Source organism: Mandrillus leucophaeus, unplaced genomic scaffold, assembly GCF_000951045.1.
Source record: "Mandrillus leucophaeus isolate KB7577 unplaced genomic scaffold, Mleu.le_1.0 Scaffold710, whole genome shotgun sequence".
Classification (NCBI taxonomy): Eukaryota; Metazoa; Chordata; class Mammalia; order Primates; family Cercopithecidae; genus Mandrillus; species Mandrillus leucophaeus.
In genome coordinates this window covers 758,810-782,337 of record NW_012107698.1, presented here as the reverse complement: position 1 = coordinate 782,337, position 23,528 = coordinate 758,810, and the positions used below count along the sequence as shown (strand labels likewise).

The 23,528-nt window shown below is 44.8% G+C and overlaps 1 protein-coding gene across 1 annotated transcript in view; it reads right to left on the bottom strand.

The window, feature by feature from the left end:
• Positions 1-21,685, bottom strand: part of RARRES1 (retinoic acid receptor responder (tazarotene induced) 1) — a 31,842-nt gene extending 10,157 nt beyond the window's left edge. The window contains exons 1-4 of the mRNA XM_011965024.1: positions 21,580-21,685; positions 9,060-9,334; positions 7,609-7,671; positions 4,583-4,778 (exon numbers count right to left, since the gene is read on the bottom strand). Of these exons, the coding sequence (XP_011820414.1) occupies positions 4,583-4,778; positions 7,609-7,671; positions 9,060-9,334; positions 21,580-21,685 (640 nt within the window). The remainder of the gene's footprint in view (positions 1-4,582; positions 4,779-7,608; positions 7,672-9,059; positions 9,335-21,579) is intronic.
• Positions 21,686-23,528: the final 1,843 nt, after the last annotated feature.

Genomic DNA, 23,528 nt, shown 5'->3' with positions numbered 1-23,528 from the left:
TGGGTAAAGTAATCCTTAGCATAAATTCTCTTCTGTATTGGTAGAACTTGGCTGGTTTGTACTCAGAGGTAATTCAAACAGCATTCATTGATTTCCTGGGATCTGTGAAGGATACCAAGATGGGTCCCCACCCTCCACATGTTGACATGGTGGGGTTATAGTTGATACATTCCTTAAGAGAGGGAGGATCGAATTGCTGTCATGTGTGTGGGGTCTGAGTGAGAAAGCAAGCATGTGAAGGTAGGAAGGCACCAGGCAGGGGCAGCCTCAGTGGCTGGTCTTGATAGAATATACAGTACACTGGCAGGAGATTTTGAAAGGCCTTGTTTGCAGAGATGCCAGAGTGGGTATGAACTGCAGTTGAGTAGTAAGTGTGGAAGATGACTTTGACTGCCGGGTGCGGTGGTTTCAGGGAGAAGCCCAGGCATGAAGGATGGTGACAGTGGATTTGGAGATGACAAGATTAGTCCAAAATACTTTGTGAATGCAGGCTTGATAGGAAATGGCAAGTTATTAAATGTTAGGAGATTAGTTGATAATGACCAAAATTTCTGGATAACTCTAGGAGAATAGTAATACCATTAAATAAATGTAGGACAGAAAGTGGGAACATTTTGGGTGAAAACAAGTTGAGTTTGTTATTAGGTGTATTAAATACAGTGTCAAGAAAGTCATGAAGGTGGATGACGTAAAGTGCTACAGATAGGCCGGGCATGGTGGCTCACGCCTTTAATCCCAGCACTTTGGGAGGCTGAGGTGGGTGGATCACCTGAGGTCAGGAGTTGGAGACCAGCCTCGTGAACAACAACATGGTGAAGCCCCAACTCTATTAAAAATATAAAAATTAGCTGGGCATGGTGGCACACACCTGTAATCTCAGATACTTGGGAGGCTGAAGCAGGAGAATCGCTTGAACCCAGGAGACAGGGGTTGCAGTGAACCAAGATTGCGCCACCACACACTGGACAGAGGGAGACTCTGTCTCAAAAAAAAAAAAAAAAAGTTCTACAGATAAATCAAGAAGGATAAGAAGCAAGATCTGGTGGTTAGGCTTTTTGGTGATCTGGGTGGTCCCTTTATGTACATAGGGTAGAAGCCAAATAGGAAGAGTTTGAGGATGTGGCAATGTGTATAGAATCTACTTTTGAAAAGTGGACAGAATAAAGAAAAAGAGGGGGTGATGGGTCAATGAAGAAACTGGTCAACAGAACTCTGATCTTGACGATCTTTATAGGACAAGAGAAGGAACTGGTTGATGAAGGTTCTAAAGGTGGGAAGGATACTGATGGGGCAAAATTATGAAAGAACCAGATAAACTAGAACCAAGGGTATAAATAAAAGGAGTCTTAGAATTAAAGAGAGGGTTGGGGAAGATGTAGCAACTTTGTGAGGTGGGAAGAAATGACAGAATCAAATGTCTCAATCCCAGTAAAGCAGGAGGCAAGACTATCTCTTGAAAGTGCATGAGGCTGGGGTATGGGCCTTGACAAAATGGAAAAGCTTCAACACAGCTGTCTTGTGGAGTGCAGTAAGATGTTAGAAATAAATAGCAGCATTGAGGGCTCAGCACTTGGAGAAATCTTTTAGGAGAAAATACCTGTTGAGAATAAAGCAAAAGGTATTTGTTGCCCTTCATTGTCATCATATCACCCTTACGTGACATGTAAGTTTTTTGGTTCCATAATGCTTTCCTGTTAATATCGAAGTGCCTTCAAACTTGGAACTAAGGACTTTTCAGTACTCTTCACTGGCTTTTCTGTGTAATTTATTTAACCTGGTAATGTCATTTTTGCCTGTCACCATACGGTAAGTAATCAGTAGGGAGCTGTGACTATTTTTACAGATGTTATTGTAGAAAGTGTGTTTCGGACTTCTACTTCCTGACAAGAATATCAGCATTTCACGAATGAATTTGTTTTTCCTCACTGCTATGAGCAGCTGAACCATTACAACTTCAGAACATTATGTAATACAAGACTCTGAATTCAACATCTTGGATATAAACTCTTTTGCTTATTTTGCTGTTAAGAGGTTTCCCATCATTCCTGTCTTCATTGACTGAAAACTTCCTCGATCCAACTCATCATCACATGTTCTATCTTATGGTGCTGCTGTGAGTTCAGATTTGTGAAATCAAAACCCATGACCCTAGAAGATAAATCAATTATACTAAATACTGTTAATAGTGAGAACATTTGAAAGGATAAGTGCTGGCAACACTGCTGTAGAATCACTTCGGCAGACACAACTTTAGCTGGTTATTCCTAGGTCTTCAGTCTTGCACTCTGTATGTAGTATACTTGGATTCATCACTAGGAAGTTTGCAAATTCATTAGAAGTGAAACTTTTACTCATAAAAAGCAGACAACTCAAGGGGGGAAAAATGTGGAGCAAGGATATTCCAAAATGGATTAGATCTTCTCACTTATCCATTGTACTACAACAGTCCAATGCCTTGGATTGATTAAATACTGAATAGGAATCTGCTGAGATTTTTTTTTTTTTTTTTTTTAATTTGAGACAGAGTCTCACTCTGTTGCCCAGGCTGGAGTGCAGTGGTGCAATCTCGGCTCACTGCAACCTCCGCCTCCCGGGTTCAAGCGAGTCTTCTGCCTCAGCCTCCCAAGTAGCTGGGACTACAGGTGCCCGCCACCATGCCTGGCTAATTTTTTGTGTTTTTAGTAGAGACAGGGTTTCACCGTGTTAGCCAGGATGGCCTCAATCTCCTGACCTCGTGATCCACCCGCCTCGGCCTCCCAAAGTGCTGGGATTACAGGCGTGAGCCACCACGCCCGGCCCCCCTGAGATTTGAACTTGGGAAAATTTACCTTATCTAAAACCAAACCTTTTTGGTTTTAAGTAATTTTACATACACAGACAAGCTATAGATAGCACCATTAAATGTCTCTGCCAAATTTACTATGACAGCAAAACTTATAAGTTTTTTGATGAAAAGTTGCCCTCTATTAAAAAGTTTTTTGAAGTTTCACAGTAGCTACATTAAGTTAGATTATTATAGAATGGCCCCTATGGATATACAGGACTTATTAACTAAACATAATTCAGTTAACCTGCGCTGTTAAAGAGTGTCTAAAATCTCATGATCCTGTGGCAAATATTCAAAGAAAAGATCCAATACAATTTCTAAAATTTGTGTATGAAGGAGTATAGATAAGCCCTATTTTCCCAACTAAAGGAAAACAATCCCTAAATAAGTATAGATTTATAAGTATCAGTCATCAGCTCATTTATTTCAAGCAATACTAAATATAAACAAATTCTGCTACAACGTGAGATTTTAATTGCTCCCCTTGATTCCTAAGCACAGGATTTGATCCGAGTTGTCAGATAACTATCATGTGAGAATCATTCAGAGTTCAGAATTTTAGAAATGCAAGAAGCAGTATTCCACTTGGAAGTTTTTAAGGACATTTCATCTCAGTAAATGGGGAGCAGAGACATTCAGGAATGGAGACTGCAGAGCCTCCAGTGTTGACATGGGTTTGCCACAGAATCTGGGCAAATGAGCGAACTGTGGGAGAGGGTGGGGTGATGAATGCTGCTGCGGTCAGACATCAAGCTTAATACCCAAGAAAGAGCAAGGCCAGAGATGACTTCTGTGGTTTTGAAAATTGGATTTGCCAGTAAATGTGCTGAATCTCAACTGCTGCCCACACATTCTGGTGAGGGCAGGAACAAATGAGCTCTGCTTCAGTTCAGCTGAGTCACTTCAGAGGGCGGGGCTCCTTTGTTAGAGACAGCACCACTGCCCGTTAACTACTGACCTGAAATGAGATAAACGTGACTCCCCTGCAGCATCCCAGAGAGCGCTCACCCGGCCCTAGGGCACAAGGCTGTGATGAGCAGAGTGGAGGCTCTGGAGGCTGTCGTCTAAAGTTTCCAAAGCCACTGCCAAGAACAGAGATGTCATCTCAGTTCCTGGACTCAACCCGGAGAACAGCACCCCTATATGCATATCCTATTTCAAAATCCTGTACCTCTTACCTGGGGGTTCAGTTCTTACTGTACCCCTCATTCTGGGATGGAAAATGAGGAGGTTTTTTTTTTTTTGGAGGTGGAGTTTTGCTCTTGTTGCCCAGGCTGGAGTGCAGTGGCACAGTCTCAGCTCCCTGCAACCTCCACCTCCTGGGTTCAAGGGATTCTCCTGCCTCAGCCTCCTGAGTTGCTGGGATTACAGCTGTGCGCCACCACGCCTGGCTAATTTTTGTATTTTTAGTAGAGTCGGGGTTTCACCATGTTGGTCAAGCTGGCCTCGAACTCCTGACCTCGTGATCTGCCTGCCTTGGCCTCCCAGAGTGCTGGGATTACAGGTGTGAGCCACCATGTCTGACTCGAAAATGAGGAGATTAAAGGGATACATACTGTTGGTGGAGTTACTGCATTGGACTAGAGATGAAGAACAGAAAGATGATACCTCTGAGTTTTGTTTAAATTATGAGGGATACCACAATCTTCAGTTGAATGAAAGTGCCACTTTAGGGATAAAAACTTAAATGATCTATTAAAGATTTAGTTATTCCATACATTCCTGAATATAGAAATTCCAAATGCCGATTCATACCAGGTATGCTGACTATCTCCAAGGGGTTTTTCAGTTGCTTCATTTGCTTGTAAAGCAGGTAATCCTCCTGTTGTCTTTTCTTTTTCTCGATGAGCCGTGTACAAGTTACATTGATGGCTGGTCTGGGTTTCTGATTCTTGAAAACCACTCGAGCAGAACATTTCCCCAAACGTCCCTCACCTTCCTGAAGTAAAGACTTTGGAATTAAACAGGATACTTTCTTATCACCTCCCACTCACCCCAATACACACAAGCACACACAAGATTGAGAAGAGTTCATTGTACAAAGTGGGCAGGCTCTGGCATCAATAGATGGTAGTGGGTTTTACTTTATAGAAAGTGGTTTTTGTACTCACAGCTGAATACAACAGTCCTTCTCTTTGCTATCATTTAAACTCTTGTCTTCTGATTGTGACTTTATCAAATGATGCGGGGCATATTTCCAAAGAAATATCATCGACATCCATTGGGCACTGCTTGGCTGAAACCTCTAGGGTAGTGGCCACTTTACTCTCTAATGTGGACCAACATAATGCTTAGGTGGACCTCAAAGTTACTAACGATCTAGATGAAGCTGGCTCCTATTTACAAAAATAACAACAGCGTCTTCGTGCTGCCTTATGAATTAGGTCCTCTTATTCCAGTTTGGAAGATTAAGATACTGAAGTTTCAGAAGGAACCTACTCCATGTCTCACAGCTAGTAAGCCAGGGCTTCACCTCACCTCTGTCTAACACTGAAACCCAGGCTCTCTGTACTAACTTCATCTCTGAATGCCAAGATCTAATCCAGAAGAAATGGGGGCACCGATCATCCACATGGGATTCATTCAACTACCTGAGTAATGTTTATTTGCACTCATGTTTTTTTTTTTTTTTTTTTTTGAGATGGAGTCCCACCTGGGTGGGAGTGCAATGGCGCGATCTCGGCTTACTGCAACCTCTGCCTCCTGGGTTCATGTGATTCTGCCTCAGCCTCCTGAGTAGCTGGGATTACAGGTGCCCACCACCATGCCCGGCTAATCGTTTGTATTTTTAATAGAGACGGGGTTTCACTATGTTGGCCAGACTGGTCTCGAACTCCTGTCCTTGTGATCCTCCCCGCTTGGCCTCCCAAAGTGCTGGGATTACAGGCATGAGCCACTGCCCCCAGCCTTGCATTCATGTTTAAATGTAGATGTTCTGGATATTCTGGGCTCTCCCTCACTTATTTTACAATCCAGAAACATCTGGAGCTTCAACTAGACATCAGATGTATGACTCATTTCTCGCATAGTGGTTCTTCCCCCTTTTAAGGAATTCCCCAGATTCCTCAATCAGATAATAAAAGCCAGAGAACCTATTCCCTGAAAAATGCACATATCAACACTGTGCCTAGAATTTGAGGAAGTTCATGGGCCACTAGTCTTGGCCCTACTCAAATCCAACTCTCGTTGGCTGGTTGTGTAGTTGAGGCAATAATCTTCTTTTTACTTTTGTGATTGTTTAAACTGGGTGAAGTCCCCGTGAAAACAACCACCAAAAAGAAAAAGAAAAAAGTCCATGAGGAAACAAATTGTAATGAAAATTCTATCTGCACTTGAGCCCAGAAGTCAAGGTTGCCGTGAGCCATGATCGTGCCACTTCACTCCAGCCGGGGAGACCGAGCAAGACCCTGTCTCAAAAAGAATAAATAAAAATTAAAAATTAAAATGGATCTGCTTAATAAGCGTATTTCTAAAACTACTTCAAAAAACTGAGAAACACTTTCCAGTGGGCAACTTTTCTTCCTGCGAGTGCTGGTTTTGAGTGAGAGGGAATTTCAGCACTGCTTTAAGATGTTAATTATTGGTGCAACATAGGAAAACAGTGAAGGAAGCATTCAGGAAGGGGCAGAAGGAGGCTAGTACATGGCCTTCTCTGTTGTCGAAGCCATTTCCAGAGAAGAGAAAAGGAACCAGGTACTGCCCCCTTTCATTTTCCTTTCCATTTCCCTCTCAAAACATCTCCATGGAATCAAAGCCGTTGCCGGAGGATAAAAGAGCTGCCCTTCACCCCCTGAAATGAAACGTTTCAATTAGCTGGCTGTGCTCTTAATGCATCTACAGGATCAAATCCAGGGAAGCATATTGTTGGTGAAAATAATCTAGTAATTGTATTCTCTCTAGTGTTAACACTTTCAGTTTGCAACACTAACAATCAAAGACATCTTTCGTATGCTTTAAGGAAATTTTAATTCGTAGGTTAATAAAGTCAGAACATACTGCTGTCATGTTGGAACTTGGGTACTGGTGAGCATTCTTCCAGAAGCATGGGGTTAGGGAGTCATGCCTTCACTCCCGAAACTCTGCCACCCTGGAACACTTTAATTCTGGATGCTGCCTGCTCCAGGCTGCTTCTCAGCACAAGACAAAGAGCCATTTGGGCTGGTCTCCTCTCCGCCCATGCTCTGATTGCCGCCTTTCAGCTTGACCCAGCACAAGGAAGCTCATCTGGCTCTAATTTATGAGTTTTCTCTTTACTGTCTTCTTGAAAACAGGGAAAAGGAAACTTGGCAAAGCATGGTCTGCTTGGCCAAAGCTGTAGTGAGGCTAATAACGGCTGGAGCACGTGCTGGTGTTTTACAGAGTGCCTCTGTGTATGTTAGCTCAGGGGGTTGGTCTCACGCTATGCTGGCAAGAAATGTCACCATCTGACAGGAAGAGAATAAGTTGGCATTTGAGAGTGAGTCATTCTCAGGACTCTGAGGAGCTAGGAGGGATACCAGAGGGAGCATGAAATTCTCTTCCAGGGGTCCCAAGGAAGAGGAAGGTGATGGCTTATATGGATTGTTTTAAATGCAACCCTGCGTAAGACCATGAAGTTGAAGTAGTTAAATATTGAGCTCTTGCCTAGTTCTGTTCTTTAGTTCTTGATGACAAATAGGAACCAAATCAGGAAGAAACAAAACCAAACCTCCTGATCACTATATATTAAGATTCTCACTGTTTTACAAAGCCATATTTATAGCAGTTGCTAATAGGATACTTTGTCAATTGTGGCAGCTTACCTCTGGTTTGTAGCGTTCTGTGCTGAAGACCACGTCAACTTTACATCCCTCTTTTGGATTAATCTGGAACACAGAAGCTGAATCTTAGTATAGTAGAAGCTCCCTTAAACATCTTCATATCCAGGAATCACACTCTCAGGATAACATGGCACGCAAATGGTAGCTGTAGCATTTATACCTGAATAAATTTGGTGATTGCTTGGAAGAAAGATCTCAAATTTTATTCTGATTGTGCCATTCTGCTTGCTTGTTTGACGCCTATTCACAAAGAGGGAGGTTGAGAAAGGGAAATGGTTGCGTTCCGACTGGAGTGGCTTTGTGAGAAATGAACAGGTGTGTGCAGGGAGCTGGAGGGAATTCCTTCATCCCCAACTCCTCAGTGCCTGCTCCACGCCCCGTCCTGGTGCCACATGAGCGAGCAGGACGGACGAGGACTTGCTCTCCTGCCACCCACAGCCCAGTGGGGGATGCTGGCAACAAACACATAACAAATAATTTAGATGCTTTCAGGGGCTGATGAGTGAAGAAAGAGAGCAGTGGTGTAGGAAGGTGCTTGGCACGAGGTGATCTCAAAGAGGAGACCGGCAGGACAGGAAGGAAGCAGCCATGCCAGATCTAGGTGGGGGATGCCCGGTACAGGCAGAGGGGACCCACAAGCGCAGGCGTGAGGTGGAACTTCAGTCTGCGACAGGATGAATCACCAACACTGAAGAAGTCTTCCAATGCCATACTCTTTCTTCCCTTTGCAGTTTTTACAGGCAAGCATAGTTTTAAACTTCTGAAATGTTAATGTGTAGCCTTTTAAAACTGTTGAATTGATTCCAATGCATATTTTGGAATATGCATATCTATGTCATTATGGCAATTTAAACTGTTTAGAAGAAGTTTATATTATTTGCCATCTTTTTTTTAAGAGAGCAAAGTGATAAATCAGTAAAAGAAATATTTCCTAGAGAGGAAAGGGAACTTGCTGTTGTATAGAGCTGAAGTTACTTCAATAGCATTGATTAAGGTTAGACTCTGGAAACACCAGTTTCCTTTGAATCTTAGCGTAGCAATGCAATAACTAAACAACATTATTTTATTTTAAATAGACCGGATAGCATCCATTCCTATTATAGATTCTTAAAAAATGCTGGGAAACTGGAGAAGGGAAGGAAAGGATTCCTTGGCAATTATTTATGTAGGGAATATTTAAACTTGTACATGTACAGATGTTGCTGGGGAAGGGAGGGAATTCCTGAGAGCACTGCACACAGAGCAGTTTGCTGAGGGCTCCTTGTCAGTCTTCAAATGAGTTCGGTTGTAAGCTGAAGCACTGATTTTGGTTTACACAGTGCACACACACGAGTCTGTCTATTCACTCATTTCACTGTTCACCAACTACTATGCCAGGCCTTGGGGAGATATAAGGAAATATGACATCCAGCCCCGCCTTCCCAGAAACCTACTTCTATCTTGGAAACAGGTTTGTAGTGTAGCTGATCAGTGTGGCTGAGCACAGCCTGTGTGAGGGTGCTGAGTTTAGGAGGCTTTCTAGAGTGGGTGAGGCCTAAGCTAACTCTTTGAGGAGCCAGTGTTAGCCAGACAAAGGTGTGGGAGTGGGATGTAGGAGCTGGAATTCCAGGGGGACAGTGAAGCTGGAGAAAAGGTGTCTGGGGAGGTGGGTGCAAGGGCATGGAAAGCCACACTTTGTTGAAGATGACTTGGAACTTGATCCCAAAGTCTGGAAGAGCAACATTAAACATATCCACAGTACACAGGGTGTTGTGAACAGTAGGATACGGCATAAACAGAGCTTAGGACAGTGCCTGGGTCAGGGTAAAATTCAATGTCTGTTCACTATTTTTATTACTACTAAAATAAACAGGCATGAGAAAGCAGAAGAACTGGGCTAAACACAAGAGACTGACCCAAGTTGAAGGATAGGGGACGTTATATAACATGTTCTCCCATCAAGGTTGCTCCTGAAACACCCAATGAGTAGTGAAAGACTGTAGACAAGGCTCCCATGCCCTCCATCTCAAAGATTCCTCAAGTTCAGCATCTTTAGTACCTGCCAATGTGGGAGGAACACAAGGCTGAGGCTTGCTGCCTCTCACGCTCCCAGCCACATGGGCACCTGCAAACAACTAACACTCAGAAGGCAACACTTCTGCTTGCCAGTGGGTTCTAAGCCTTGAATGGGTCAGTGCACCAGCCCTGCCCCTGCTACGTGCACCGCAGCACCTGGGAGTCTGCCTATCCTGTCAAGTAGGGGTACAGCTTCCTGCAGAGGAGTCAGCGACGCCCTCAGGTTTCTAGCTGTGAGGTGGGCAGGGGTGGGCACGGAGGCCATTCACGAGATGAGGAGGAAGCTGAGTTGGGTGGGTTCAATCTCTGGCACAGGGGGACATTTGAGATGTCTCGGAAAATGCTGAGGGTTACAGAAGTAGGATCAGCAGAGGTGGTGGTGAAAGCCATGGAATTTGATGCAACCCCCCAGGGAAGATGTGCAGAATAAGAATCCTGAGGAACATCAGCTTTCACATCAGTGATACATTGGGGCATGGTTATATGCTATGCAGAAAGATTCACTCAAGTCTTCCTTATTCTTGATATAATTGTGCATATTTTAAATACAGGACTTAAGGTATGATTTGATGCAACAGTGTTCTGGAAACACATGGAGGCAAAGTGAGAAGGGCTTTGAGCTGGTGTGGAGTCTGTGCTTTTAAAGAGTTATTTTCTTTGCTAATTTGATTTCTTTATTTTGTTTTAAGGAGGCACTTTTTTATTTATTTTATTTTATTATTATTTTTTTTGTGGAGGGAGTCTCGCTCTGTCACTCAGGCTGGAGTACAAGTGGCACAATCTCGGCTCACTGCAACCTCCGCCTCCTGGGTTCAAGCAATTCTCCTGCCTCAGCCTGCTGAGTAGCTGGGACTACAGGTGCACACTGCCACACACGGCTAATTTTTGGTATTTTAGTAGAGACGGGTTTTCACCGTGTTGCCCAGGCTGGTCTTGAACTCCTCACCTCAGGCAATCCGCCTGCCTCGGCCTCCCAAAGTGCTAGGATTATAGGCGTGACTCACTGCACCCAGTGAACAAGGCCTCTTAAAAGTGTCCACATTTCATCCAAAATAAAATTTTTATATTTTTGGTTGTACTTATCATGTATCAAGACACAGTGCTTTTATCTCTCACAGAGGCCTCTCTCTTCTCCCTTCCTCTGAGTCACAAGCGCCCCGTGCTGCTTTGCTCTGGTGAGATGAGCCACGCACAGCCACAGGCCTGTGTGTGGGGTGGGTGGGAGCCAGGGCCACCTTCCTCTGGATGCGGTGTCTCGCACTTGCTCTCCAGTGGTTTTAGGATTGTGTTGGACTTTGGCTGTCCTTGATTTAAAATGTTCTGTGATAAACGGGTCCTTGTTGTTCAACATCACTCCATGATTTCAGCTTCTACCTTATTCCAAGTACTGTGCTGGGTGCAGGAACGAGAGCAAAACAGCAGCAGCTGCTCTCAGGGCAGCCTGGCGGAGAGGGCCTTAAGTAGAACATTGTAGGATTGATTATTTGATTGTGGCTGACTTACGAGCTATGAAAGGAGAGCTGCAGAATTAATCTAGTCTAGAGATCAGGGAAGCGACATTTGAGCTGAACTCCAAAGATGAAGAAGGAATTGGTCTTGGTTGGGGGAGGAGAGCTGGCAAGGGTCTGAGGAGCGGCCATGGGGCTTCCGGGCAGAAAGACTGGAGCTGGAGCTGGGACGTAAGCGGCTGACTGGGTGGCAAGAGCCACACCTGCAGGCCACAGAGAGGATTTTGTCCTGAGAGAAATGGAAAGCCAGGGACGAGAAGGAGGGATTTTGAAAAGATCCCTCTAGCTGGAGTGTGGAGAATGATGCTGGAGTGAGGAGTTGTGCAGAATGAATGCAGAGAGAGCAGGAGGCTGGCTGAGGGGGCGGGGGAGAGGTGAGGACAGCGGAAATGGAGAGAAGCATATGGTGGACCAAGTAGACCAGGTTGCCCCCCAGCCAGGCTGCAGCAGGCCACCCTCACACCAGCCATGTGAGAGTAGTCATAAACCATCAAACCCCAAGTCCTATCAGAAAGTAAAAAATAAGCAGGTAATTCAAGATCAGAAATCATCACTAGAATACAACATTTTACATTAAGACAATTTTTTTTTTTTTTTTTTTTGAGACAGAGTCTCACTCTGTCGCCCAGGTTGGGGCACAGTTGTGTCATCTCAGCTCACTGCAACCTCTGCCTCCTGGGTTCAAGAGATTCTGCTGCCTCAGTCTCCCAAGTAGCTGGGACTACAGGCACATGCCACCACGCCTGGCTGACTTTTTGTATTTTTAGTAGAGACGGAGTTTCACCGTGTTAGCCAGGATGGTCTTGATCTCCTAACCTCGTGATCCGCCTGCCTCAGCCTCCCAAAGTGCTGGGATTACAGGCGTGAGCCACTGCGCGCGGCCTTAAAACATTTTTAACATTGTGTCATTTAAACAATGCTTGTGTGTACAGAATAATGCAAGTAGCCCAATAATTGGGCCAGTTGCCTGCTACTGTTCTGAGCACCCTACATGTATTAAGTACGCTAACAAAGCTCTGAAGGCCTACTCAAACTCATTAGTAATTACAGGAACACAGAAATGCAAATTAAATAAGCAATGAGTTAGTACAGTACCATTAGTAGACTGGCACTCAGAAAGTGGACAGGGCCCATTGCTGGGTGGGGTCTGGGCTTTACGACTGCAGTCTGGCCTATGCAATCTGGCATACGTGGTCAAATCAAGTTTATGTGTGAATGCCCTATGACCTAGAAATACCACTCTGGGCAAGTATCCCAGAGAAATTGTGATGGAGGTCTGTGAAGAAACTGACTCATAGAAGGATATTCACTGAGGCATCATGTTGGGAGGTGAGGCTCTGGAGGCACCCACCTCATAAAGACCTCTGGTCTTGCCCAGGGATGTTCCCTCTGGGACTTACACAACAGGTTGTTACAGCCAGATGGTGTAAAGCTAATCCATTCAATTCAAAGCCATGAGAAAAGTAAGTAGACATTTTTGAAACAGCCAAATCTGACATGAGGCAAAGGTGACCCACAATTCTAGCTTTCCTGAGGAAAGGAGGATTCCTGTAATGTAGATTACGGTGATTTCATTCCTTTCCCCCACATACTGCCAGAACTGTCCGTCTGTGAAACAGATCGGGAAACTTGAATCCCTCTCTTTAAACACAGCCACAGGCAGAGCATATTGTTCCAATATTTTTCAGAAAAGGGCTATTTAATAAGAAAAAGCAAGCAAATGACCATATGACTGTATAACCTGAAGGACTCAATTAGTAGCTCTTCACTGAAGGTTTTTTAAAAAATATGTATAAAAGGAGTCTTGTATACTACAGGCTGGAACTAAATTCTTCATAATCATGGGCCAATAATAACATGGTTTATGCTCTAATCTTTTTTATTTTTATTTTATTTTAATTAATTAATTAATTAATTAACTTTGAGACAGAGTCTCACTCTCTCACCCAGGCTGGAGTGCAATTGTGCAGTCTTGGCTCACTGCAACCTCCACCTCCCAGGTTCAAGCAGTTGTCCTGCCTCAGCCTCCCAAGAAGCTGGGATTACAGGCGTTTGCCACCATACCACCATACCCGGCTAATTTTTGTATTTTTAGCAGATACAGGGTTTTACCATGTTGGCCAGGCTGGTCTCAAACTCCTAACCTCGGGTGATCCACCTGCTTCGGCCTCCCAAAGTGCTGGGATTACAGGTGTGAGCCACTGCACCTGGCCCTTACTTTTTGTATGTTTATTTAACAGGTGATTTTTGGCCCCACTGGTCAGTGAGAAGTGGCAGTCCCATCCCCCTCCCCATATACCTTCCACCTCCTGTTCCTGGTATGCCATACCACCATGTACTCTTTTTTTGTTTTGTTTTGTTTTGTTTTGTTTTTTTGAGACGGAGTCTCTGTCACCCAGGCTGGAGTGCAGTGGCGCGATCTCAGCTCACTGCAAGCTCCGCCTCCCGGGTTCACACCGTTCTCCTGCCTCAGCCTCCCAAGTAGCTGGGACTACAGGCGCCCGCCACCATGCCTGGCTAATTTTTTTGTATTTTTAGTAGAGACGGGGTTTCACCGTGTTAGCAAGGATGGTCTCGATCTCCTGACCTCATGATCCGCCCGCCTCTGCCTCCCAAAGTGCTGGGATTACAGGCGTGAGCCACTGCGCCCGGCCTCCACCATGTACTCTTCAGGGACTGATCAGCACTTTGAGTTTGGTTTGATTTACAATCAGTTTGGAGGGAAAAAGGCCACTTTCAAAGACGTATTTGAGAGAGAGTACAATGGAATGCCTTCAAAGACCTGAACTCATCACCCTAGATTTTATTTATTTTTTGGTAAATGCTCCTCAAATCCTTAGCAAATCAATATTAAGCATTCGTTCAGTGCTTACATATGAAGCATCCTGCCACCATCAGAGGGAATCATGATAAAAGCGATTGTTATACTCTTACTATGTGCCTCACCTGACCCAACATGGTACCCATGTACTAACTTATTATTCACTAAAGCCCTTTAGTAGGTATGATTGTCATCACCATTTTAAGGATGAAGAAATGGAGCCACTTGACCCAAGTTAAGGAATTGGCCAAAGTCACAACACAGGAAGCAGGAAAACTGGCCTGCAGAGCCCCTGTTCTTCCCGAATACTACACAGAACTGCCCAGAAAAATAGAGCCCAGCAACCTCTCTAAGAAAAGGAAGAATAAAAGCTGGCTGCTGGAATGTGTGTGTGTGAGAAAGAGAGAGAGTGCAAGCACACTGGGATGCTCTCGGACTGTGTTGTAACCAAGGTCCCTGTGGACAGGAACCACTCCAAACCTTCCTCTGGAAGGGAGACTGCCAGGCATGGTGTGTGTATTAGTGTGCTAGGGCTGCTATAACAAAGTACCACAAACTAGGTGGCTTAAAACTATGGATATTTATTCTCATACAATTCTGGAGGCCAGAAGGCCAATCTCAAGGTGTCAGCAGGGCGATGCTTCCTCTGAGACTCTGGATAGAATCCCTCCTTGCCTCTTTCTAGTTTCAGATGGTGGCTTTCAATCTTGGTTCTTTGTTTTGCAACTGAGTCACTCCAATCTCTGTCTCTATTATTGTTTGTTTGTTTGTTTGTTTTTGAGGTGGGTCTTACTCTGTTCACCCAGGCTGGAGTGCAGTGGTGCAATCATAGCTCACTGCAGCCTCAAACTCCTGGGCTCAAGGGATCCTCCAGGCTGCCTTTATCTTTAAATGATGGTCTTCCCCTGAGTCTGTTTGCATATCCACATGGCCTTAATATTATATAAGGACACCAGCCATTGGATTTAGGGCCCATTCTAATCCAGTATGACTTCATCTTAACTTGATTACATCTTCAAAGACTGTTTACAACTAAGGTCACATTCCTAGTCACTGAGGGTTAGAACTTTTTGGATATAACATTTCTTTTTAGAAGACACACCTCAACCCATAACAGATGGAAGTAAAGGTGATCTGAGACTTTAGAAGGAGCCCCTGGATGCAGACCCTTTCAGACAAGGTATAAATGAAAGCACGACCCAGTGCAGGTGGGGACATCTCCAGGAAAGACTAGGATTAGAAAAGCCAAGAGAGAGGGAGAGGGTGCTCTGGAAAGGTAGCTTGTGTGCCAGGGCATGGAAGCGAGCAGCCCAGCCTAGGGCAGTCAGCACATTAAGTCAGGGTAGACTTGGGGCTGAGGTTACAATGGTGGGTGCAGGCCAGATTAGAGATGGTCTCTTATAGGGACTTCATTCTAAAGCGGTGAGTCTCAAACCTGAGTGTGCCACGCTAATCCCCTACAGGACTTGCTAAGACCCAGCATGCTGGGTCCACACCCAGAGTTTTGATTCAGGAGGTGTGGGGTGGGGCCTGAGAAGTTGCATTTTAACAAGTTCCACATGATGCTGATCCTGTTGGTCCAGGGACCACACTTCGAGAACTCTTTAGCTGCTGAGCGGAACCACTGAAGGTCTGAGGGGTGCAGGTAGGAAGTGACATGTAGATCAGATGACAATCACTAGGATACAGCTGACCACTAAATAGGAGATTGATGCCGGGACCATCAGTTCTCTCTGAATGCCTGAGAGTCTCATCAGGACCAGATGAAATGGAGGAGTGTTCTTTTGAAGTGTGCTGACTTCAGGAGCCTGGAGTTTCTGGTGAATCAGGTTATGATACCTTAGAAAGTGCAGGCGGCAAGTCTACCCTCTGCTTCAGCAGGTGCAACTGATAAACTCCATGGTGACACAGTATGTGCTGTTCTTCAAGAAGGAACACTTGGGCTGGGCGTGGTGGCTCATGGCTGTAATCCCAGCACTCTGGGAGGCCAAGGTGGGCGGATCACCTGAGGTCGGGAGTTCAAGACCAGCCTGACCAACAAGGAGAAACCTCGTCTCTACTAAAAATACAAAATTAGCTGGGCGTGGTGGCGCACACCTGTAATTCCAGCTACTCGGGAGGCTAAGGCAGGAGAATCGCTTGAATCCAGGAGGTGGAGGTTGCAGTGAGCTGAGATCGTGTCATTGCACTCCAGCCTGGGCAACAAGAACGAAACTCAAAAAAAAAAAAAAAAAAAGAGTATCCAGAAGGAACACTTGAAGAAGGCACTTTGGACTAAAATAATTTTTAAAGAAAATTCCTTCCTTGCTTCCTGTTACATGGATAACTACTTTATTTTATAATGACATTTACATATGCACCAAGAAGTTAAAACTGCTCATTCTAATACAACTCTACAATGTCATGTCCTGTTTTCGTGAAAGCTGTTTATAGTAAACAACAAAACTTTGTTTTCATGTTAATGGATCAAAGATTTTTCTTCCAGTAGGTGTCTGTACTATCGTTACATTAGGCACTACCCACTTTTTTTGAATATTGCATAAAATCACCAAAATTGCATAAAGTCAATTTGAAATATTAAAATATTTAAATATTTTCCAGTATTTGAAAGATTGGGTAAAGTCATTGAAATATTAGGTGTGTTAGAAATGAACCCGAGGAACTTGATGAGGGATAGAGAATAGGTATTTATGTGTTCTAAGAGAACATGTAAAACATCAAACATCCTGGCCGGGCACAGTGGTTCATGCCTGTAATCCCAGCACTTTGGGAGGCTGAGGCGGGTGGATCACGAGGTCAGGAGATCGAGACTGTCCTGGCCAATATGGTGAAACCCTGTCTCTACTAAAAATACAAAAAATTAGCTGGGTGTGGTGGCGGACGCCTGTAGTCCTAGCTACTTGGGAGGCTGAGGCAGGAGAATGGCGGGAACCCAGGAGGCGGAGCTTGCAGTGAGCAGAGATCGCGCCACTGGGCTCCAGCCTGGGTGACAGAGGGAGACTCCGTATCCAAAAAAAAAAAAAAGATCTAACATCCCCTTTAAACTCTCTCAAAACACCACAAAAACGTGGAGCAAATAAAAGAGCAGGGATGGTATCGTGGAGAAACCTTGCTGTGCACCACCACATGGAGGAGTCTCCACAGACATGATTCTGCCCAAAGCTCCTCTACAGAAAACACTTCCCATTTATCTTCCTCTCTGTGGTGTCTGTCATTGGTTGCTAAGTGCTGGTCCTTCCTGTTGCGTTAGTGCCGACTGTGACAAGGTTAAATTTCCTGTTCTCAGGCTGGCAGTGCAGGTAGGTGGGGACGAGCTCACAGGTAATTCCAGTCTCCCTCCATGCATCTTGGGACTCACTGGTCTAACAGCTCCTAAATGTTGCCTCCAGCATTCACATTTGGTAGGAAAACATAAATGTCAGACTATTCCAGTAAAAGCAAACTTCTTCATTTTATAAGGTTACTTTTATGAGTCAGGCTTGCTTGGAGACAAGTAAACAACTCATTTGTGAATAGAAATTGCTATGCTATCTTATGTTCCAGACGGAGACGGCATCAGTATATTATATTATACCCTGGAATCATCTTATTGCATTTTCCTTCTCTCGAGCAAGGCCAGATAAAGCAAATACAGTTTATGGAACAGAAGTCAGTTACCTTCCGATCAGGCCCAGGCAGTGGGGCCCAAGGAGCCCTTTGCGTGCGAATGCTTTGCTTTCTCAGGCTAAGTAGCAGTGGAGAGGACAGCCAGAATACTGTGTGTCCTCTCTCTCAGCCAACCCTGGGTCCCACATTCTTGATTTGGGGTAGGAAGTGAGAGGAAGTGGCCAGAGGCAGCTGCCCCCTCCAGATCCCCTCTGGCCTCAGGGGGGGAAATCAGAAAAGGCTGGTTGAGAGCGGGACATGAGGCTTCAGGTCTCCTTTTCTCCTGCCTGAAGCAATGGGAATGGGCTAGGTCCTGGCCTGTCTCCCTGTTCCAGGTGCCTCAATGATTTCAGCATCCTTCCAGCTACCTTCGTGTAATTTAACAAATATCTAATATTTGTCTCTAGCAGGCCGTGTGCTAGTGCCATGAAGAGATAAAGAGACCTTGCGCCCTGTAGAAGCTGACCATCTCATTTGGGATAGGCAAGCACATGGGCACAGTGGAAAGAAAATTGGCTGTTCAAAAGCTTTGACAAAGCTGCCTATGGTCGAGTACTGAGATCGACAGGAGAGGGCAGGTGGGTTCACATGTGAGATTAGCAAGGCTGCAGAGGCCAGCAAGACAGGAGGTGGGAGCAAGAGCTGCATTTTCTGGGTACCGGCATATGTCGGGCAGAGTGGTAAATACTTGCAGGAGCTCACAGCCAGCCTGGACACTGGGTGTGGTAGGCTAAGTAATGTCCCCCACACACACCCCATGCCCAAAGATGTCCACTTCCTAATCCCTGGCATCTGTGAATATGTTATTTTACATGGCAAAAAGGATTTTGCCAATGTGATTAAGGATCTTGAGATGGGGGGATTATCCTGGATTATTCCTGTGGGCATAACGTAATCACAAGGTCCTGTGAGAAGCAGACAGTAGTGCCATAATCAGAAGATTCTATGCTGCTTGCTTTGATGGAGGATGGAGTCATGAGCCAAGGAGCACAGGTGGTCTCTAGAAGCCGGAAATGGATTCTCCCCTAGAGCCTCCAGCAGGCACAAAGCCCTGCAGACACCTTAATTTGAGCCCAGGGAGACCCATTTCAGGTTTCTACCCTCCAGAACCATAAGTAAGTTTGTGTTGTTTTAACTCACTAAATCTGAGGTCATTTGTTATAGCAGCAGTAGGACACAATAATGATACAGAATTACTGTGATCCTTAATGTCACGTTCTGTGTGGGCATGTGCCCTTGGGATGACCATGGATCGCATACATCCCATACACGGCCATGGTACAAGACTCCCTTTCTTTTTTTTCAGACAGGGTCTCACTCTGTTAGCCCAGTCTGGAAGGCAGTGGTGCAATCAGGGCTCACTGCAGCCTCAACTTTCCTGGGGTCAGGTGATCCTCCCATCTCAACCTTCCAAGTAGCTGGGACTACAAGTATGTGCCACCACACGCAGTTAATTTATTCTTTGTAGAGATGGGGTCTCATCACGGCAGGCTGGTCTTGAACTCTTGGGCTCAAGCAGTCCTCCAACCTCGGCCTCCCAAAGTGCTGGGAATATAGGCGTGAGCCAACATGCCCGGCCAAGATTTCCTTTCGTAATTTGACTTTTCTGGCTAGAGACATCCTGAACAACCATGGCAAGTCAGCCAGAGTGGACTTGTTATGGCTACTGTCTCCAATCACTGTGGGACCATCTCTGTGAAACATTCTTCAACTGAGGCACCATCCAAAAAGGCAAATAAATGCTGAGGTCGCATAAGTGTCATACATCTCTGGGGTGATATACTGCTTAACAGCAAGTGAGATCAAGGGTCAGGCTGGATTTGGGCAAGTGTGTGTGTGTGTATGTGTAACCTTCCACACCTCATAATGTCAGTCGTTGTGCGCGGATTATTTACATGCAGTCTCCAGCAGAACAACCTAGGTCCTTAAAGGATGAGTCTGCAGCCAAGCCAGACTTCTGGCAGTTAACAATCATGACCCACCACCGCCAGTCCTGATGTGGGACATTACTAATGCTCTGTGATTACATGCATCCTTGGCTATGACTCCACATGTGGAAAGCCAAGTGGAAAATGTTGTGGGCTGTTAAAAAAAATTGTGGTATAAAAACAACTTATTATAAAAAAGGGTAAAACAACATTCCTACTGGCTAGCTCATCTGGGTGCAGTTAGCTTAGGAGATTGGGGCAAAGTGCCAAGGAGGTCAAAGTCAAAGCTTTAACCCCAGGCCCAAGTGGCCTTTCCCACCCCATGCTAGACCCAGACTCTGCAATCAGAGTCTGTGGACCGGGTGGGTGCTGTGGTGGGTGGTGGGGTGGAGACTGTAGGCACATCTGTGCCATTTCAGCATGAACATTGCCTGGAAGGAGAGATTCCTGCCTGTCCTGTGCTTTCAGAATTGTTCTGTTTCATCCTTAGGGCAGTGTGAGGGCACTGAAGAGATCCTAGTATAATCTTGCAAATATCCCCCTCCCTGCCATTCTTTCCTAATGCCTATAAAAGCCCTTGGGAGCTTTCCTTACAGGAAAATTAAGACTAGTTCACTTGAGTATTTTAATACTTATCTTCTCCCTCTATGTTCATTGCAGCCTTTTTAGTTCTCCAGTTTTTGTTTCTATGGACTATTTAATGTCTTGCTTTCCTAGTCTTCTGAATGATCACCTCTGAATTATTGACATTAATGGAGAGAGAGAGACCTCAAGAGCAGTACTTAGATAAATTATGTTGCAGTAACGTGCTTTATAGATTGAGAAGTCACAAAGGAATAAAGTTTTTCTTAGTAGAGTAAGTGCTCTCCTAACTGCCTTGTGGCCTAGAGGACAGGGCTCCATGCTTGCTGTCAGACCCACGGTGGCCTGAACCCCAGAGCATGGGCTCCTGCCTACTGGCCTGTATGGGCCCAGCCTGACGCTTACCCAAAGCCAGCTGCTTTGCTCCCAAACTTGCATATATTAGATGTACTTAGTACCTAATTATATAAGTAAATATTATGTAAACTGGTGAAGAGCGGGTACAAACAAAGACGTCATGTCCATGAAATCAAGTTAAATGCTTTAGAAATTTAGCTGTTGAATTGGTGTCAATAAGCCGAGATTAGGCAAGAAAAAGCAAAAGCAGAGGATTGTTCAGCGTATTCTTTGCACGCTCATTCCACTATAACAAAAATGCAAACCACAAACGATTCCCCATGGGTGTGTTTTCTTGCTAGAAAGACTGTGATATGGTTTGGATGTCTGTCCTCTTCAAATCTCATGTTGAAATGTGCTTCCCAATTTGTAGATGAGGGGGCCCTGGTGGGAGGTGACTGGATTATGGAGGTGGGTCCCTTATGAAGGGTTTGACACCATCCCCTGGTGATACGTGAATGCTTGCTCTGAGATCTGGTTGTTCAAGTATGTGGCAGCTCCCCGCTTGCTCTCTTGCTCCCGTTCTTGCTATGTGACATGCTGGCTCCCTGTTGCCCTCCGCCATGATTGTAAGCTCCAGAAGCAGATGCCAGCACCACACTTCCTGTGGAGCCTGCAAAACCATGAGCCAATCAAAGCTCTTTTCTTTATAAATTACCCAACCTCAGATATTCCCTTATAACAATGGAAGAAATGACTAATGCAGACTGCAAGGAGCTCCAATTAAATGGCCTTGGCCCTATATCAAAAGATAGATGATAAATGTACACTTTCAGATTTTATTTTAAATCAAAGCAATTAAGATATGGGCATAACTCCCCTCTCCCCATACGCTTCGATCAACTGTTTAAAGTATGTTTCCAACAACTGGTCTTGACCTGGTCAGAGGGTGTTTCGTTTAAGTGGCCAACTCCTAAACAGCAGCGGATTCCAGAATGGGTTGACTTTCTTATGGAGTGTGTGCACTTGAAGATTTCGGCTAGTCTCTCAAAATGTTAGTAAAAGGCCGACCTCTCACCAAATGCTGCATGCAGAGTCAGTGGTCCCTGAACTTGCTGAGTGGCAAGAGGAGACTTGTCTCCAAGTAAGGGACAGCCTCGAATAGTCAGGAGCAGGGCAAACATTGTGAGGATGATCCAGGCATCCCTGGGAAGCATAAGATCGCTCAGCACAATCCAAAATCTCCCACCACTCCAACTGTGGGTCCTGAGCCTATGCCATGTAATATTAGAAAAGTAAAAGCCTCTGGTTATGGAAAGGTAGTGTAAGGCCAGGTAAGAGAGGCATCAGGTGGGGTCAGTGAGGGAACACAAATCGTGGTCTGTGATTTCGCCTACAATTAGCAACAAAACAAAACACTTACTCCACTCCACCCGACTCCAGCTAGCACTTAGTTCTTCCTTGAATTTACTACCGTAGCTATTGCTGCATTTCACCACCAGAGGGCAACAGTGTTTTTAAAATGAAAGATGACGTGCCAACAGCTCACGGAATCAAAGAATTTCAGAGCGAGAAGAGGTCTTAAACATCATTTAGTCTAAAGGCTTTCAAAACTTTTTAAAGCTGCAACCCACAGCAAGAACTGCGTTTTTCATTATGACCTAGGTCATACATATATATCTGAAACACATTTGGAGACACTACTTACCCTTGCTTTTGCAATGCATTCTAATCGTTTGTAGTCTATACCATTTCGTTTAAAAAAAAAACAAAAAACGGATCCCACACTAAATTGACTTTATAACCCTAGTGAGCTCTTAGTTTGAAAAACCCTGACTTCATCTCAGCTTCTCATCTTACAAAGGAATGCAGTGACCCCTAGAATGGGGAGGGATACCCATGAGCTACACTTCTCTCCCCTACCTGGCTACCTGCTCGCCCCTCAGGGTCAGTTCTGGATGGATGATAGACATTGTGCAGCAGCTGAACACTCAGTCCAACAATGCTCTGGTTGGGTAGAGTGCAAACCTGAGTTTGGAGATCAATCGTGGTTCACTTTTTTTCTTTTTTTTTTTTTTTTGAGACAGATTCTCGCTCTGTCACCCAGGCTGGAGTGCAGTGGCATGATCTTTGCTCACTGCAACCTCTGCCTCCCAGGTTCAAGCGATTCTCATGCCTCAGCCTCCTGTGTAGCTGGGATTATAGACACGCACCACCATGCATGGCTAATTTTTGTATTTTTAGTAGAGATGGGGTTTCACCATGTTGGCCAGGCTGGTCTCAAACTCCTGACCTCAAGTGATCTGCTTGCCTCAATCTCCCAAAGTGCTGAATTATAGGCGTGAGCCACCGCACCTGGCCCATGTTTTATTTCTCCCCAATGCTATGACTGCTCTTATAATGGAGGCAGGAATTTCTTATGACTACACTGAAAGCTCCATGTAGGTGTGTCTGCACTCTTCACTCAGGCAGCGGAGTGCTTCAAAACTGAAGGAATCTCAAAGAGGCCTTCCTAATGACCCTATGTTAAATGTGAATCAGGCCTCACTAACTAGCCCAGTTCCTGGCACAGAGTAAGCATTCAATACATAGCTAATGGATGAACAGACTACCCCTGAACTCACGTTTTTATACTTTCCAATTGGCACTCATATCATCTTATATGACTCTTCAGACCACCTGACATCGTTGGCAGAACATGAATCATTTCCATTCCAAACAGGGAAATAGGCAGAAAAGACTTAAATAACCTTCCCCAAAGCCACTGGACTAAATGATGTTTAAGACCTCTTTAAGATTTATATAACTTATATAAAATTCCCAGCCCTTGCGTCCTCATTGGAGCAATGCAGGGGCTGAGAATTTTTACTTTATTCACTCAGGTTTTGAGAGCTAGTTTGATTATTTTATGAAGGATGTCAAGTATCTTATTTTATTTTCAAGGGGTGACTAAGTGCATGATAATGCAAGTTATTTTTATTTATTTATTTATTTTTTTGAGATGGAGTCTCGCTCTGTCGCCCAGGC